Source organism: Pezoporus wallicus, unplaced genomic scaffold (genome assembly GCF_028554395.1).
Source record: "Pezoporus wallicus isolate ANWC-B61680 ecotype Strahan unplaced genomic scaffold, APGP_CSIRO_Pwel_v1 contig_7819, whole genome shotgun sequence".
NCBI lineage: Eukaryota > Metazoa > Chordata > Aves > Psittaciformes > Psittacidae > Pezoporus > Pezoporus wallicus.
The window spans coordinates 490,885-509,875 of NW_026642241.1; the positions used below are offsets into that span (position 1 = coordinate 490,885).

Consider the following 18,991-nt stretch of genomic DNA (forward strand, 5'->3'; position numbering starts at 1 on the left):
GCGGACTGCAGAGCTCCAAGCTGCTGTTACATGGTCTGAACTTCAAACCAAAGCAAGCTCCTGTCTCATCTGAGTAGAATCATACAATCGTGTAGGTTAGAAAAGACCTTTAAGATCCTCAAGTGCAGCACCCACCGCAAGCTTAGCCCAGGCACACAACAACCACTCTGAACCCATAAAGTTTAAATATGCAGCCCAAGGGAATCGCTCATAATTAAACAGGGGGATCACTCTCCGAGTGCCTCCTGAATCTTCATTATATGCAAGGCCTGGTGACAGGAGCACAAGGTCTAAAGCAACGGCAAAATAACGCAGAGGGACTGAAGAATTAAGGTAGGTACTTAACAGCACTTTAGAAAGACGCTGAGGCATGGTTTAGTGTCCGCTCAGCTGCCACAGACAGGCTTAAGGCATCTCATTCCTCCAGTTTATTTACTGGTTTGTAATTGCCTGGGGATGCTGGCTGAGCCTTCGGCAATTGAACTTCCTAATGAAAGACCTGGACGTGCCCTCCCCTCCCGGACCACTGCTGAAGACACTGGAGAAAGCATTACAAGAAGGAAAAGGAGTTATCAGAGAAGTCCTAGGGGAACTGTCAGGGCAGAGAACTTCCCAGTTCTCCCCAGGGCCCTGCTCTGGCTTTTACTTCGGCTTCCCTGGAAGCACCAAGTGCCATGGCGAGCCCGGCTCCAGAGGAAGGAGCGCACCGGACACTGGAATAGGCTCTGCCCCTGACCCGAGAGTTCCAGGAGCCAAGGAAGGGTTTGGCAGCCCCGGCCCCGGCCCCAGCCCGGTACAACGCAGGTGTCAGGAGCCGGCTGTAAATCTTGCATTAAGCCAAAAGTTAACTTTGTCAAAGCTTTCAGAGCAGGAATGTTGCAATTATGTGGAAATGAGTCTAGAAGAACGGTGGTTTTCTCACGTACCGTATACAAACAGCATGTAATCCGCATGTGATTTCCCCACCGCGTTGGAAGCCTCACAGCGGTATGTACCATTATCTGTTTTGTTTAGGTTACTAATGAGAAGGTTTGAACCAGACACTACAACGTGTTGAGGCATCTCATCATCTACTCTTAACCACCTCATGTCCGTAGGCCTACAGAGGAGGGAGAGAAAGAAACAAGCACATTACTATTTTCCTATGGTAAAGATGGCATCTTCAATAGTTCATCCACAGACAGAAAGCCCAAACCAAGAAAAACTGTAAAGAAATAACACACACTTTTTTGCACTACTCAAGCCCCGACACTGTCGGGCTTCCTCAATTTAAATTTATTTTAACCCAACAGGAAACTGTATCCAGACCTTAAATTTTCTGAAAACACTAATGCAAGCAGGAAGAAAGTTCATTAGTGGTTAATCATTCGCTTGTTCATTAAACCTGGGAGGCCGTGGATGACCTGTGCACCCCTGAGCGCCCATCCGGCCAGCGCGTGGCAAAACCAGGATGCTCTGGGATGGGCACAGCACTGAGCAACACCAGCTGGGTACCGGCTGAGGTCTGGTTCTGCACAGGGGCTGGGTGTTCCCCACATCACTGCCACACGGGCAGCAGCAGCTCTTAAAATGTGGCTTAACTTTCACATGGTGGAAAGGGCTTTGGTGCTCCTGGCTATGGGCTTCAAAAGGCCATTTGTGATTTCAGAGTCCCCATGTTTCCTGCGCATGACACAGCAGCCAGCTTCTTGGGGATGTCTCTCACCCTGGGTCTCCTAACAGTGACTGTTTCACTGTCCTCCTACTGTTGTCATAGTCTTGGGGCAGGGGGAAGTTGTGTCAAACCTCACAAGAAACCTCTGTTAATGCCAATATAGAAATTCCTACTCTCTGGTCTTTTTTTCTCCTGAGTTTCCCTCCAATGTTTTTGTTGCCCAATCTTGCAGAGAAATAACTTTAAGTGAAGAAACATCCCTCTTCACCTTAAATCACTGTAAAGGAGTTTATGAAATCTCTGTTTCAAAACCCCAGAACCAGACACTACCACTAGCTGAATGTGCATCTTCTTACGCTTTGAGAGACCCAGGTGAAGCGACCTACACTGGGACCACCGTAACATTAAGCAGCGTGCTGCCAGGGAGATGTGTCTGTCTTACTTAACGTGTGTGTGTCTTACTCATAGCCTGCAGGAAAAAAAGCAGCCTATCCATTAAATTCCCAGGTGATAGCAAATGGGAGGAACTGCAGCTGCCCAGGGAGGAGGTGTGCAAAGGGGCATTGACAGGCTCTGAGCAGGGACCAGGTATTACAGTGGAATTCAGCAGGGGATGTGCCAGTCTCTAATGTACAGGGCAGGAACCAGCCTTGTGCCGAACAGAAGACACTGGGAAGCAGGAATGCACGGAATGACCTGGGAGGGGAGGCAGCACCACGGCCTCCTCACTGCACCCTGCATGCCCCTGCCCCCAGCAGCAGCACCATCACTCCTCATGGCTCGTGTGCCACTACCCCTGCCACGACTCCCGCCCTGGGCACGCTACCAAGGAGACGCTGACAGACTTTGGGGATGTTGGCAGGAATCTCATGGACATGACGGAAATAAAACAGGATCGTCAATACTTGACAGCCATAAATCCGAGTGGAAGAGAAAGTATTCTTAAAAAAATAAAGTCAGCAAAACTTAAATCACAACAGCAATGGAAGTGTGCAAGAAAATCTGCCCTGCCCTGCCAGGGATTTCCTGGTGCATGAACTTCTTCAACTATGTAAGAAAGCCTCAAGCGCACGGCAAGAGGAGGAGAAAGAATAAAACCTGCATTTCCTAAAAACCACACAGGGCACCAAAAGGGAGGAAGATCATCCCGCAGTCAATAGCAGCAAAAAGACAGACTGCCTTACCTTGGGATCCATTGCACTTTCACCAGTGCTCAGCGCTTTGGTGCCAGCCTGACTCCTGCGTACCGGCACCTCACTGGGATGCGATACGCAGGCCCCTGGCTTGGCTCTTGCAGGTCAAGTGCCACTGCCACCCAAGACATTCCCTGGGGAAGAGGCACACGGCTGCAGTGCGGTTCATTCTGCACCCAAGGGCTTGCTGCACAGTGACGACGAAGGGCTCTCCTGGGAGCTCTTCCAGTGGAAATCCCTCGGCCACTGGTTACGTAGCAATAAAGTAAATCCAAATGGAGCAGCAGATGCTCAGGTTCAGAAAGCATCTCTCTCTTTTGCACTGTGATGTTATCTTTGCAGCAGAGAGGGGCACGTTGGGTGCCTGCAACAGCAGCAGAGGTCCTGCAGCACGGCACGGCCCTGCCACGACCTGCCCATCCTGGGGAATGCCCAACTTACTGTGGTTTTCCAAAGGCTGCGCACGACAGTTCCAGCGGCTCCCCCTCTCTCGTAAGGCCTTGCACCGGGTAGTTCTGCGAGACCCGCACTTGAGGCTTATCTGCAGGACAGAAAACAGCCCTCTGTAAGCCATCACCAAGCATCAAGCCGCGTCGCATCCGCGCGCACCCGGAGCCACTCTCCTCTCGGCTGGCAGCAGGAAAAAGGGGGATCTGGCAGCACTTCCCGCACCGACCAGAGCACCACGCTGCCTGGGAAATGCAGCTTGGCTGTGCCAGCATCCACCTGTGAACTCGCCCAAGCTAAAAGGACTCATTTGCCTTCCTGCTGAGGCGAACCAGAGGTATCCGCGGTGCTTGGAACTGACAGGTTGTACTGTGCATCCTGTATTACTGTACAACATTTGGCGTCCACACACATTAATATGCTGGGCCTTACGGGAGATGCTTGTTAGAAACACAGAAAGAAGTCAGAGCCGATGCTGCTGCTGTTTCAGCAACAGAAGGGTTTATGTGGTCCAAGCGAAGCTCTTCTAAACCCTAAAACAAACAGAGAGCATTAAGGCATTGATAGTTATGGAGCCAACTCAAAACCTCCTCAGTAAGACCCTGCAGGAGGAAAAACACAGCCACACCACAGAGCTGGAGTCCACAATTAAAAAATTCATTACCTCCTACAACTGAAACACAGATTAAAAACTCAATCTAAGCTGTAGCTAAAACGTTATCAGCGTGAGAAATCAGCCCAATGCTACAACTGCCATTAAGCCATATACATTTTTCAGGAATTTACTCAACTGTAAGGAACAAAGGGAGGCAAAAAATCAGTATGCATAAAGGTTGAAGCCATTTAAATGTTTCTATTTCCTTTGAGAGTAACTGCTACCAAAGCCACTGGCTTGCTGCATTTTATTAACTGTGTTTAACTCATTAACATGCTTCCTATGGAATAATAGAGATTAGAAAAAAAACCCGTGTCAGGATTTAACCAATTTAAACTCTCATAATTTCCAGTAATGGAATAAGCAACGCGAGTAAATCCCCTCCTGAGATGACTACACCACAAACACTTCATGAACTAATCCCACTGCAGATGCTATGGAACACGGTGTCTCTGCGGGCTGGAAGTGGGATCCTGCCGCGCCGGGGGGTCACAAATCTGGGGTGCAGAGCCCCTGTTCCACTGCAAGCGTGCCCCCAAACCACGCTCTGCATGTGCCAAATACAGAGGTGGAAGCGGGTCTGAGCCACGAGCGCTCACATAACCCCCAGACCCGGGAAGACGACGTAAACCAAGGATTATGCAGCGAGTGAAGCACAGGCAGCATCTTGGACGCCGTGCCCAGGCTCACCACTCCGGCTCACAATTCCCACCCCCAGCCATCTGCTCCCTGTTTATTATTTGCTTTGCAGCAGTACCTGCGAGCCCATGCCAGCAACACGACGCTATTGTGCTCAGTGCTGTAGAGAGAACAGAAAACCTTCCCTGCCTGATTTCCACGGGCACACAAAGACGACGGCACCCCGCACCGAGGAAGCTCTGCGCGACGCCTTCCGCAGCTTGCCTCCCCTGCTGCTCCCAGGGAGCTTTAGACAAATTCCACTATTTCTAATGAGCTGCTCCCCAGCCGACAATTCCTTATGGAAATCAAGAGGGATACACTGAAGGCTTGCTGCAATGGGAATGTGCTGCACATTGCCTCGGAATGAGCTCTCCTGAGTGCAGGGGTAGGTGAGCCTTGCCATAGCAGCTCTCCAGCCCCACAGCCTTCATTAAGCAATTGAGAGCAGCACAGCAACCCCACTATGTTGGTCTGGCCACCGCAGAAGTGACACCTGCAACAGAACCTGGGGCTTTACCAGCACCCATGCATGCGCTCAGGGCAACAAGAGCATTTCCACAGAGCTATTCACAGCAAGCATCGCTCCTGCACAGGACTCACCAGCACACCAGTGATGACAGTGGGCACCATGAACACGCTTCCCAAGTCTGAAGGATTCAGAAGGATGGCTGGGCACTCAGGAAAGCCGACTTTTCAATTATGAAAAAGTTCCACTTGCTTCCACCAAGAACTGGGGTGGTGGTGGCATCATTTTCTCCTTTAAGGACATGCCTTTCTACTGCTAAGGCGAAGCATCCTGTCTTGGACAAAGCCAGTCTATTTCCTTCAGATGATGGACTCTGTTAGTGAAGCTTTGTGAAATGCCAAGCACCGTGGGATCCCCAGCTCAGCTCCTGCACGAGAGGTGACATTTAGCAGTCTGCCAGTAAAGCTGCCATGGTTTCAAAGCCTGGATGCAGTTTCCTGCCCGTTAACCACTGTAAGAAGACCATGTTCCAGTGGCAGCCTCTGTGGCTGCTTGAGCTGAGCAAGGACTATCCAGGATGGTGACCCAGAACTCAAAGCAAGAAGCAGAGGTTTTACCCCCAGGTTCATTCCAGCAGCCTGAGATCCTCGACTTGGAGCTTCCTGTTACCATACCACTGGATACTCCATAAAAACAAGCACTCGCATCTATGCATCCAGGCCGCTACATACACCACTGGCAGGCAATTAGATCTAACAACCCAAAGCTATTTCCTTGTACGCCTATTTCCAGTGGCTTTAAAAACCAGCCTGGTAATTTAATAAGGCACCTTTATTAAGCTCAATTCATTCAAAAGCTAAGAGTGATATACAAGGTTAAACACCAGTAGTCTAAAGGTTATGCTGTAGCAGCAGCCAATTTGAAAAACTTATTACAAACCCATTCTGCATTTGATGAGATTTCTTTTCCAGCAGGCACCCCGTGTGCCTGCCGGTGTGGGAGCTGCAGCCTTCCCAACGGGACCATGCACCCCATTCCTTGCCCTGCTCCTTGTCCCACCACCTCTGCTTTCATTCCTCCAGATGCTGAAGACTCCCCCGACTAACAGGTTGTGCTGATAGCTCAGACAGAGGGAGGCCAAGGCAGGAGACCACACCTCCCCTCCAATCCCACTGGCCATCCTGGGCTCTCCATGCTGAAGTTTCCCAGCTTTAAAGTTCTGTGGTTTGGAAGTTACCAGAACTCTCCAGTTCCGCATTTGTCCCCATCCTTCCTTTTATCAGCCTCTCGCCCAGCTTTTGTGCCATCAGCAGAGATTATTAATGGTGACTTCTTGAGAGCACTGAACAGCATCAGGCCAAGCACTCGGGCCGGAGCATTCACTCTAAAAATACCAGCATTTGCTGATTACTCCCTAAGGACTTTCCTTTGAGATCTGCCAGTTAGCAATTCCATAATCCATTTAAATGTGTGCTCCATCGATAATGCTTAGATGTCATTAATCAGCCAAGATAAAACCCTACATCGAGCTCAGTGCCTTACAAAGGCCTAAGCCTATTATTCCTACCCATGCCCTTTCATCAGGCCAACCTACGATCTCCAAAGCAGGCATGCTTACGGTCTCAAAGCTCAGCAGCAGCCTGACCTCCTCATGTGCCCAGGGTACCACGATGCTCCGGCCGGGCCCATCAAGCTGCTGCCCGTTAAGTGCCTCTTCCCAAGGGCGGGAAGAGCCAGGATGCATGACTTTATCTGGGAGTACAACCATGGACTTGAACAGATGTTTGGTTTTCTTGGGAAAGGCAAGGCGGCGTGTGAAAGGTGGTTACACCCTCACCCTTGTGCCTCTCCCATGAAATACAATCACAATGTGCATAATGAGGAAGCTACCTGCAGTGATTTCAACTTTGTGGCTCTATCCGCTAATTTCACCATGCACAAGGGCTACCAAAAGCTGCCACGGAAAACCTGCATTGCACTCCATGTACGTGTTCCTTGGGGCCGTGCCAATCCTACCAGCATTGAATCATTGCACTGCAGCAGCTCCCAGTCCTCCAGCGATCTCCATGCGAGCGATATAGCTCTTACAATGCAGCAATCTGTCCACCCTGAACTCAAACCCACACTGAAACAGTCGGAATAACACAGTGAAAACATTCTGGGTAGCACTCGTGGCTTCAGAGCCACCCAAATAATACTTTATCTGCCAACGGCACTATTTTACCCAGCTCCTCACCTCTGCTTTCATCTGTGGCCCAAAGCAACTCTTCAGACCCTGGCTGCTGGCAGCTTCCATGCTGACTGCCAGGAGGAGGGCAGGAGGAGCGTGTCCCTCACTATTAGAAGGCAGCAGTCAAGCAGGCGTTTAGACACGGGTTAAACACAACTGTCCCCTCTGCTCTGAAATCACAGGATTGCTTATCAGGAAATGAAGCCTGCGTCAAAGACAGCCCAGACCTGGCAAGCCTGAATCTTCCCCTCACCTCTCGCAAGGACAGGAGTCTGCGAGGCTGCTTTTCAGCCAAAAGGCACAAACCTCGTAAATAAATAGCTCCCGTGCTTGCAATAACGAGTACGTGTGGGACCAGCAGCTCCCAACTCATCTGGAAGAGCCTTGCAAAGACTGCTCTGCATAATTCACCCTCAGCAGAAGGCACTGAAAGCCTGCAGCAGGAAAAGGGAAGCCAAGGCCAGTCAGGCTACAAACACTTCACTATTTAAGTGAGTTCGGCTGCCTAACGCCTGCAAAAGGCAGAGTCCAGCCCAAAGCAGGAGTTCCTCGCCCCCAACAACACCCCTCGGAGAAAACCTTCTTAATGAGCTTGCAAATGAGCACCCAACTGGGAAATGTCACAAACAAGAGTGCCTAACGCCCCAGAAAATCAAATAACACTTGGCTGATCGCGGCGCTTTTCATATGCACTGGAAGGAAGAGAGAAAAAAGCCTTAAATCAAAGTTTCTGAAGGGGTCAACACCTCGCTGAACAAAACAACTCATTTATTCCTTTTCAGAAATCTCCAGATGATAAATTACACTGATGTTAATCACTTCGCTGCATACTGTGCAACTAACACTTGTACGCAACAAATGTAAGGTTTGCTGGAGATGCAGCCGCACACATACATATATATGGCCCATTTTAAACATCATTTGGCACCAAAAATCCTCCCTTCCTAACAGCAGAGGCTGTAACAGATTCCATCGGTGCGTATTTTAACAGGACATGTGCAGATGTTATGAAGAATGAATAAGCAATTAATTAGAACTTCAGAAAGGCAAAAAATACAGCAACGCAGAGAAAACGCCACATCAAGACCCCGACACTTCTGCTTCCAGCCTCACGAAATGAGATAAGCGCCACAAAGGCTGAACTTAAATGTCTCCGAGAATATCTGGTTCCATTCCATTCCTTAATGATATTTTAATGCGTTTTGTTGCTTCATTTCCTTTCTAAAATTACACTCAACGCGCTGCTCTTCCATCCCTCACCGGCGGATCACAATCCCACAGGGAAAGCAGCTCCAGCTGGAATCGGGAGCTCTTCCCAAACCCGGATCGGGCAGCACACTGCAGCTGCCGCTGCCCCCGGTTCCCTGTGTGCTGTTAATGTTCTCCTGAATGCTCTCACCACTGCTCAAACTCTGTTTGCTTGGGGAGGCATCACCAGGAGCCTCTCATACGTACTCCTCAGTGTTTGCACAGATTTCTTTTCAACAGCATCCCCTACATGTACACAGAAGCATTTATCTCTCAACTTCACAAAGGGCCAGCCTGTGCCACATTACATATGTAATAAATAGCTTACTCCAGGAGCAGGACAAGTTAATACTGATCACGGGCCAGTGCTGCTGAGCGCAGCAGAACAGACCTTCCTCCCAGCACATGCTGCTGCGAGCAGGTTCCTGCCTGGCTTTTCCTTGGAAAACAACAGAACCAACCCACACCTTTGGAGCTGCACCTTGGAAAAAACCTCCCTGTGCTCTGAAATTTAGTCAGACAAAAACCACCTCATTACCCGAGAAGGCTCCATCCATCATCCTCCTGTCCTTCCCCAACACATTTCATGCTCCAGTTGGATACATTAAATGCAGAGAAATACAGCGTCTGCTGAGAAGAACATTTTCCTGTTCCCTGCTGATGTCCTGAGGAGGCGGATTTGCTGTGACCTTGGAGGGAATGGGCAGGACTTATGGGAAGAGGATGGAAGAGCAGGGAATGAACGAGCAGCACAGCTAATGGGTCTGCAGCAGGAAACCCACCGTGGCCAGGGGAACTGCACCACCAGCAGCTGCAGGAATCCTAGGCTCCAACTGCAAAAGCCCATCCCTAAAAAGCCATTAGGCACATACCAATTAGGCCTCATTGTAGGCACCTCAGCTCCCCAAGAGGGCAAGCACATGTCCACAGCAGCGCTGATGGAGATGCCTCTCCGGAAAGACAACAGGATCCTCCTCCTGCCCAACACGCCATCAGCGTGAAGGGGAAAGTTTGCTCTGCAACAGCCTCTCCCACCTGGAGCTCAGGCCCAGCATCAGGCATTAAATGCAACTGTCTGGATGCTGTCCAGCACATGGAGTCCCAGAGCCGCTACCTGCTGGGAGCTGCCAGGTTATGATGCACGACATGTTCTTCTGCCCGTGCTCTCCTCTCAAGCCATCTGCTGCTGCCCACTGCAAGACCTGACCGCACTAGCATGGGTCAGGTCCCCAGTTTATCCCCATAATCACTTTTAAGAAGCTCAGAGTTTAATGCAGACCGGACCATAAACACAAAGCAGCCTGAAAGCCCTTCTCCTGCTCATCCCTGCTCCCCTCCCAAGGAGGCTCTGTGCTAGTTCCAGTCCGAGAAACAGCTCTGGAATGACACACAAGGATGCTACCATCAGTGCTAAGGGCAGAAACATGGGCAGCAAGGGCAGCCTTCAATGTGTTCACTGGAGTAGGCACGTGTCCTGCAGGACATCCAAGTAACTGCAGTTTGTGTGTGCTCTGCCTTCACAGCATGGGAAAACCTGCAACGGCTGTGAACAAAAGAGGTCAGAATGGATTTATCTGAGGAAGAGTGGAAAAACTGCTAATGTTTTTGCAGAAAAATGACAGCAGCCACCTCCTATCCCATCAGACAATCAGGATTTCAGAAGGATTGCCAAAAGGAAGCCTAAAGGTGAGCTGATGTCCTTTCGAACAAGGGGAAGAACCCAGCAAGGTTTCAATACCTCTGCATAATCAGGGGAGATGGGATTCTTTCCCCCCCCCATTAAGTATTTGATCAAGCCTCACAAAGGTGCTAATGTATTATTAAACCTAATGGAGCTCTACAAGAAATGTTAATGGACATTAAGTTTGCATAAATGAATTACACATTAGCTTGGTCGCAAGAAATCTCGTATCTGCCAATTTAGGTGGTATCTGATCATTTCTGTTTTCCTCATTACAGGAACATTACTTCCCGCTAGTTTCAGAGATATGACAATTGTAACCAAGATGTTCATAATGAAACTACATAATGAAGCAGATGAAATAAATTAATACAAAACATCCTCTTCTCCTTCTGAAGTGATATTCCAGTTGAAGTGAGCCTCCACAAACAAGCCCCCCACAGGCCCCAGCACCCCGGCTCTGTGAGGACTCTGTGACGGTGCTTTGGGAGCTGCCTGCAGCTCAGATGGTGCAGCAGCTCCCGCCCTCATCCCCAGCAGCCTCACCAGGGCACGGCCGCATTTGGGACCAGCAGCACTCCCAGGCAACCTTGTTAGTGTCATATACAGCAGCCCAGTTCCTGAACAAAGTGAGATGTTATTAACAGCAGACATGTTAGAAGTGTTACAGAAAACAGGCTGGCCTTCATCAGCAGCATTACTGAAGATTCCACATACATCATGTTCCTCTGACTTAAAAAACCACCTGGTGCTGTGTGTTTGCAGTGCACAACACTGGGTTTCTTTTGCACAGAGCAGAGTTTTTGTCAGTGAACTCCCAGTGGTGACCAGTTGCTTTGATGTGGCAGTAGAGAAGCATTTTTCAAAGAGATAGGTAGGTTGCTAAGAGAAAAATACTCAGGTTTAATCTGTTCTGACAAGTATAAAGCCCAGCCAGGAACCTTTGACAGTGCAGATTCTATGTACAGAAAGTTATTTCTTAGGAGCATAAAGGTATGCATTTATCGTACTGCAGAAGGGCCAGGAGAAGTCGTGGCTTAGCCCCTAAAGTGGTACCCACCATTTTGAGCAACAATATAGAAGCGCCATCAATGCTGTCATTTTACCTTCGGAGTAGTTCCTGAACTCTGAAGTGAGGGATTGGATACGTTAAGAGAATGAAAAGTGCTGCTACTCACACATAACTTCCAGGTAGCGCTGCGTCTGCAGGTCCTTGACAGCGGGGTGGTCCACCAGGCAGATGACAGGGACCCCGTCGTCCTCCCGTCCCACCTTCAGCAGCAGCTGGCTGGTCACCGTGTACATGTCGGACCACTGCTCCACCTCCGACTTGCCTGGGGGAGAGAGCAGAGAGCAGAGGGTGGGTGATGGCGGAGGGAGCACATCCCCTTCGGGTGCCACCCATCCCCGCTCGGCAGGCTCCGAGGGTTGGGGGTGCTGTTGCCAGTTGAAGTCAATGCTGCGTTACCGCAATGATTAACGATCCTCTCACACCATCCCCAAATCCCCAGCCTCTTAAATCAATGAGCTGCAAATCCCTCCCACTCCTGAATCAACAATTAGCTACAGAAGTGATTAACCAGATTAACTCCATTAAAAGTGGTATCGATGGGTGGAAGTGTTTCAGTGGTGCTGGTCGGAGCAAAGCACTGCTCCAGGCTGGCCGCTGGAAGGATGCAGTAAGGCACAGCATGGAGACACAGAGGAACAACAGACAAGGCAGGAGGAAGAGGAACACAGCAGGCACCTGCTGACAATGCACCTCCGCTTTGTCTTCAGATACTCTCATCTGTGGCTTTGTGTTTAAGAATTCTCAGTGTAAATGTTAAGGGCAACTCCTGTAACAGAGGTCTTTCAAACACAAAATACTCTGTGTAATCTATTGAAGTGAAAGAGAGGCCAGATGGAGAAAGCAACACCCCATGATGTTTAAAATCAAGGCTTTCTGATCCACAAATCCGTGCTGTCCTGCTCTTCACAACCCACAGGCAGGTATTTCAGATTCCCTACTTCTGTGTAAAAAACCAAAACTGCAACGAATCAGCAGGGTGAGCAAGGAGCTACCACCCAGCTCAGCAGTCTTCAAAGGGAAAGGGAAGCTGGGATTCATTTGCCAACACAAGAAAACTCAATCAAGAAGCTGGACAGGACAAGCACGAAGGGTCACCACTGTTGCACTGCTGCCCACCAGAATGCGGAAGGAAGCCAGAAAGGGAAGATCTGCACCGGCGACAACTGGGGCTGGGAATCAGTGGAACACCCCTTCAAGTGGCAACAGGTTTGCATTCCACCTCTATCAGCACGCTCTCAGATGTGTCCTGCTCGGATGCTCGCAGGCGTTTGACTTAAAGAGAGGATTTCATCCTGCCCTCGGAGGGGGAGGGTTTGAAGTAATAAGCCTGGACTTGTATAGAGAGCCCTTCAGTGCCTCAGACTGGGTAAAGCACAAAGGTGCTGTCAACCAAGCTCACATCTACATGCAAGCTTAAACTAACAGCATGTCACATGCAATCTGAGTCAGTGACTTGAATGTGCAAATACCGGGAGCAACCAGACTTCAGGGAGTCGGAGAAACCCATCTCACATGAATATTCAACTGAACACAGAGAAAACACTCCATAAACAACAGAGCTGAATGTGAAGGTGAGCTCAAAATCCTCACAGCCCAAAGCACAGATGATCCTGCCCGGGCCTTAAACTGGGCAGAAAGCTGCAGAAACCACTGTGGAAGAAAACTCGGCCTTGGGGCTGCTCAAGGTCACCTCCAGTTATAGGAAGGCTCCAGGGCCCTGTACTGGTGGCTGGCGGGCAGGCAGAGCCCCAAACGCAGTCCACCCCTTCTGCATTAGAGAACAAGCTGTCTGCCCACACGCTCCTTTGCTCCTGAGCTGGCATTCAAAGTAGCTCACTCCACTCTTTCTCCTTTTATTTTCTCCCCTTAAACTGGCAACAGAGAACAAATCCCCGGCATTACATAAATCATCTCAGCTGCCTGAGATGTCACCTCTGGAAAAAGCAAGTGGCTGAGAGGATGCACCTACCGGTGAGCTCCTTGTTTCCTTTGAACCATCTGATGGTGGTGGCTGGTCTGCTGGCCATGGCAGTGCAGTTCAGCTCGATCTCTTCTCCCTCGACGGCGGTTTCTTTCTGGATATCGATTACCAGATTGCGCGGTGGGACTGCAACGAGAAAGACCACAGAGCACATGCTTGATGAAAACCCAGTTTGTGATCACTAACACAAGACAAAACCTCCAGGAAAACCCCAACTAAAGGAAAGCAGCAACTGGGATTTACTTGATCTTTCAATCAATCAAACCCTCCGATAGGCGGTTTCGCAGTCATCAGAGTAAGCGCTTCCACTCTTCACCTAGCAAGCATCGTGGTGGAGCAAATTATTACTTATCGAGTTTGTAACTTTCTGTTCCCAATGCCAGGCGGGCGCCGTTCCAGGGAAGAGCTGTACCTTCTGCGCTACTCGGTGCTGCGTGCTGCTATTTGAAGGTACAGCTTGACTCCGCACACATTTCTTGACTTCTTCTGACAAGGAGAGGAAACACGAGAGCTGACATTTGGGAGTGCATTGCTTACCGTGCCTCGAACCTCGCGAGGCAATTTTTCTCTCCTGCTGTTCAGCTTCAAGCCTCAGCTGCGGGGAGTGGAAGCAGGCCAGCAAGCATCAAGCTCATTTAAAAGGCTCGAGGAGCTGCTGAGCCCCAGCCCGGGGTGGAATGAACCACCCTGGGAACCACCCTGCACCCCCATCCATTGCAGCACCATGCACCAGCCACTGACCCAGCAAGAGGAGTGAGCCAGCTCTGCACCCAGGGACGGGCACCTCCATTGTATGGCCATTCCCTCAGCATGGCAGCTTGCCCTTCGCCTCAGGCACCTACAGATCAAGACTCTTCCAAACACCAAGCTAGGAGACTATGCACAATGAAAATCACCCAGTAATACTGAGAAACAGGCTATAGCTTCAGGAGGTAACAACCACTGCGGTGTCTCTGAGACTGTGACCAACCGGCTTAAAAGTTCGCAGGCAGTAACAAGGAGTCTCCTTCCCCTGAAAGCACCAGTAGAAGAAAAATGATCATCAAGGGATCACTGCACAAAGCTGCAGTTCAGAAAAACCCTGGAATTTCCAAAGGAAACTCAACTTTGCTCTGATCAATATGATTAAGCAACTGCATAGTTCAAATGTGACTAACACGTTTTGGAGCTAATGAAGAACAAATATGTATAAATACCATCCAGATGATCAAATGGACTAATTAGTCACTTGTGGCTTTTCTCTAACAAGAACAGAACAGGCTACACATTTGAGATCTTCACATGTTCCAATTAAGCATGAATAAATCTACATATTGTGTCACGGAAGACATTAAAGCACATGGGCGAGAGGGGGGAAGTGCTGCTGAAGCTTTCTCCAACACTGACTCCAAGGAAGGATGCAGCGCTGGCACTGGAAGATGCACCTCAGTGACATTACTCCTTGACAGACCTTACTCTGTATCGAAGTCAGAGCGACAGCCACGAGATCTTTGGTGGGGGATGCACTCCCAGTGGCACCAGCCACATACTGACACAGAGAACAACCACTCCTCTGCCCCAGCTCATTTCTTCTCCAAACTAGGAAGTCAGTAGAACAGGACCCAGGAAATGCATCACCTCTGGCATGGGGGTACCCGACCTCTCCGTACAAACTGCAGCCAAGAGAAAGTCCCTCCTCCATCTCCTCACAACAAACACCTACTGTGCCTGCCTGCTCTGTGAGCTGATGCTCGGCCCGAGTACGTGCTGGAGGTGAGGGGACAAGACCCGCTGCTTTAAAGACCTCGGGGCTGGCTGTGCTGCAAGTCCTTCTCCAAAGGAACTGAAGCACAAGGCAGGGAAAGAGACTTTGCTCTGGATTCTGAAGCATGAAGCACATTGAAAAATCAAAACCAAACCCAGCAAATTCTCTCTGCCCAGAGAAGCTGTGGCTGCCCCGTCCCTGGCAGGGTTCAAGGCCAGCTTGGACACAGCGGATCGGAGCTACCTGCTCTAGTGGAAAGTGTCCCTGCTTGTGGCAGGGGGGTGGAACTGGATGAGCTTTAAAGGTCGCTTCAACCCAAACCATTCTGTGATTCTATGAAACTGTGTTTTGTCTCCCACTTGAAAGACACACCGTGCTGGCTTCTAGGTGAATACAGTAAGTACTCTTATTTCAAACCCTTTCTTAGCATTGTTAGCAGTGAAATGAAATCCAACAAACTATTTTTCGTGTGTGATTCAGAGAGAAGAGGTCGGGGAGACCTTCCTATGCCTACGAACACCAGAAAGCACACTGAAACTTTGAAGATGCTGATAAATGTAATGGCAGGAGTAGAACTGCTTATAAACATTATTTAAACAACGTATAAAAACCTAAGAACCAAATCTCATTATACAGAAGAAGGAAGATTTAAACTAATCAGCAAGTGAGATCTTACATTAAGTCACCCTCTGTGATTCAGGTTCTCCTATTAATAGAGTCTTAAAAGCTGTTGCTAATCTGCAGAAGCAGCTCTAATGGCATGAGCTGCTATTACTGGTAACAGCATCAGGCTGAGCTGCCTGCGCAGGGGAGCAAAGGAAAGGGGAGAGCTCAGCCCAACGTGCCTGAGCACATTCCGGGGATGGGATGGGATGGGATGGGATGGAGGGCAGCAGCAGCGCCAGCCTCAGCTCTGCAAACAGCCATTTCAAAGCAAATGAGCAAACTGATGGTGTCAAATGAGGGACCTCGTGTTCTTTCACACGTGAAACAAATTTTTGCTAAAATTAATAGGAAGCTATCACTTTCCATTAGCTGAGCTCGAGGTTTCTCTGACTATATACATCAACTGACAGAGATGCGAGAACTTCACCACGCTGGAGGTTCACCAGCGAGGCTGTTAGTAACATCAGCCCTTAAGGAGTATCATCGATGGGCAAAGACACTGTCATTTGCCATTAAAGTGTAATCTCTCAAATCCCCAAGTTTTGGAAGGCAAGAGTCAGTGTGTGATCAGAGTAGTCTGATTACTGAAAACACAACATCTATAAACTGAACAGTTCCACCACGCTACGAGGCATTGCTGTTAATTTATTTTCCCTCTGCATATCAGATCATTATTGAAAGACATTTCCTACAGCTTTTCCTTTCTGGCTGACTTCTTTCTCACTCTGCCAGATGAGATGCACCCACTGCAACTCATCTTCCCCTCTCCCTACGACGTGTGCCTTCTCTTGCCCTAGAGCAACAGCCACGAGATGGAGGAGGACATTCCTGCCAGGACACCAGCAGGTCCAGAACACCAAATGATTCACTGGGATACTCTTACAGAGCAGTGACAGCACTAATGACTAATCCCTGCAGACTGTGTGCAAACCGAGGCTGGTATTAAGCCTCACTCCACAAAGGGCAGCAGAACCTCACAGCTTTCCAAGGGACCTGCCCAAGTAAAGGCGAGGCTTGGAAGGGCACGAGACCTCATGCCTACACCTCTGCTCACTCTTTGAAGCCAAAATCTGCCTGAACAGAAAGGGAAGACCTGAGAATCACACAAATACAATGCAACCTGCAGAGAGAAGCTCTGGGTGCAGCCAGGGACATCCTGCAAGACAGGAAGGCTACTTGAGGGTGATGCCACCAAATGACCTGCTTGGTACTTGCCCTTGAAAACCCTGGGCCTGCAGGTTCAAGTCCTAGGCTGCTTAGAGCTGCTGAAGGGCTGAGCTGGTCTCCAGAGGGAGAGCGCTGCATGTTCAAATCCTGTCTGTGCTGTATCACTGGAGAGCTGCAGCCCCATCCTGCTGACCCCAAAGCTCACCACAAGCACCTATTTGGTCCTTACCGAGCACTGTGATGGTGGTGTAGATTTCCTGGGGGGGATCAGTGTAGAGCTGACAGAAGTACCTTCCCTCATCAGAAATGGAGACGTTTGTCAGGGACACCCGGAGCTCACTGTTGGAGAAGTTCACCAGCTGGAACCTGCTGTCCTTCAGCGCTGTGGAGCAAGCACAGCCTCAGTGACCGTGACAAGAGACGCAGCATCCCCTCTCCCAGCAAAGGGCTTCATACAAAACCAGCAGAGACACCCACCCCCTGGGTTCCTGATGGCAGCATCCATCCCTGCTCTGACCTTTAAGCCCAGTCCCCTAAGATATTTCAGTTCCCATATCATTACAAGGACTCAACATAAGCCCAGCACCTTATGAGGTGCTTATCAGCTGATAAGCTGATATCAGATGGCCTAGGGACCTGCAGGTAAAATGTTTGTTGAGTAAATCACTTCTACGTGGCCCCATTTCTGAGTGTTTGCAGTCAGTGGACTAGGAGCAGTATGAGAGAGAAAACACTTGGGAAAAGCATGGTTTAAAGTCTCCTGACCAGTAACAGCTGCCCATTACTGGTGTACTTGAGAGGGTTTCACTGCAGGTACCATGCTCTGGGGCATGGCCATCACAGGAAACAAAGCCAGCCTCATCCACTGGATATGGCACCGATGGGAGATGCTGGTTTGGTTACAAAGCAGCACAGACTGCCTTGAAATCCTCAGTCTTCAAAGCCAACAGATTCCCTCTGAGAACATTGCGCTGTCTCGGTGTTGCCCTGTTCAATTTGTTTGTGTCAGCTAAATATTTGGCACTCAATTGCAATTCACCCTGAATTACTACAATCAATTCCTATTGCAAAGTAAGACGGTCTGACTTTTAAAGGGGACCGTCAAGGTTTCCATTAAGGAGAAAGATTATGATTGCCTGTCTCATCTACCCTCTGAAGAATTGACTAAACTCGAAGCATCCAGCATTGCATTAAAGGACGAGCTCTTGGCAAACGCTTTCTCCCAAGTGCGAGCGAGGCGCAGGAAAAGTTGTTATCAAACAAGGAAAGATGGGACTTACGTCTGAAATCTCGGAAATAGATGGTTTGCCTGTTGGGATTCAGGAGCTGAATCACCGAGTCGTCGCTGTTCTTGACGCGGCAGCTGATGGTGGCGACGTCCCCCTCCACCACTGTCACATCTTCTGTAACCAGATTCTGGCCATCACCTTCAGGAGAGAGCAGAGAACAAACAGCAACGTCAGAAACGATGCCTGCAAGTCCTGTTTGCGTACCCAGCACCCTGGGAAAGCCTGGATGCCCAGTGGAGCAGCTGGACACCACACACCCGGAAAGTGGGGCTCCCGGACACCACACACCCCCTGATGCTCTAATACCCATGTTACACATGTGCAGCAACGCCAGAAATCTGTTTCCTCTCTCAACAGATGAATTCTGTTACATTACCTCAAAGAGCAGTTTGCTATAAGGAGCTTTTACCCTTTGACTTGAGCACATAGACTTTGGGGAACCAGCTTTTACTCACTCTGCGTAATCAGTAGGTGATATTAATGTCCGGAAGCAAGTAAAAGAGAATTCAACGCAATTATGCAGCGGGAGCTGTGTAATCATTTACAGGAGATCACCTCAAACTCTCCTCCTAATGATCTGAGTCACCACATCACAGGCACACAGAGAAATTCACTTCCCATGTTAAGGGATGCAGAGGATGGGAATCTGAAACCAGTGCTTTGCGCTTGGGGTCCTGCACCCATCACCCACGTACCAACAGCAGAGACCCAAAGCCATCGATCCATGAGGGGCCACAGCAGCCGCTGCATCCTGCCTGGGTACTGGAGCACCACGGCTGTGCCCGAGCAGCCCCGGTCCATGAGAGCCAGTGCCAGG

General features: G+C 49.7%; 1 protein-coding gene across 11 annotated transcripts in view; it reads right to left on the reverse strand.

The window, feature by feature from the left end:
- The window catches only part of CADM1 (cell adhesion molecule 1), a 138,688-nt gene that overhangs the window by 24,145 nt on the left and 95,552 nt on the right, over positions 1-18,991 (reverse strand). For all 11 annotated transcript variants that reach the window (XM_057428285.1, XM_057428291.1, XM_057428286.1 and 8 more), the window contains exons 2-7: positions 18,166-18,312; positions 17,115-17,267; positions 13,297-13,434; positions 11,434-11,589; positions 3,289-3,388; positions 927-1,099 (exon numbers count right to left, since the gene is read on the reverse strand). In XM_057428285.1, coding sequence (XP_057284268.1) covers positions 927-1,099; positions 3,289-3,388; positions 11,434-11,589; positions 13,297-13,434; positions 17,115-17,267; positions 18,166-18,312 — 867 coding nt within the window. The remainder of the gene's footprint in view (positions 1-926; positions 1,100-3,288; positions 3,389-11,433; positions 11,590-13,296; positions 13,435-17,114; positions 17,268-18,165; positions 18,313-18,991) is intronic.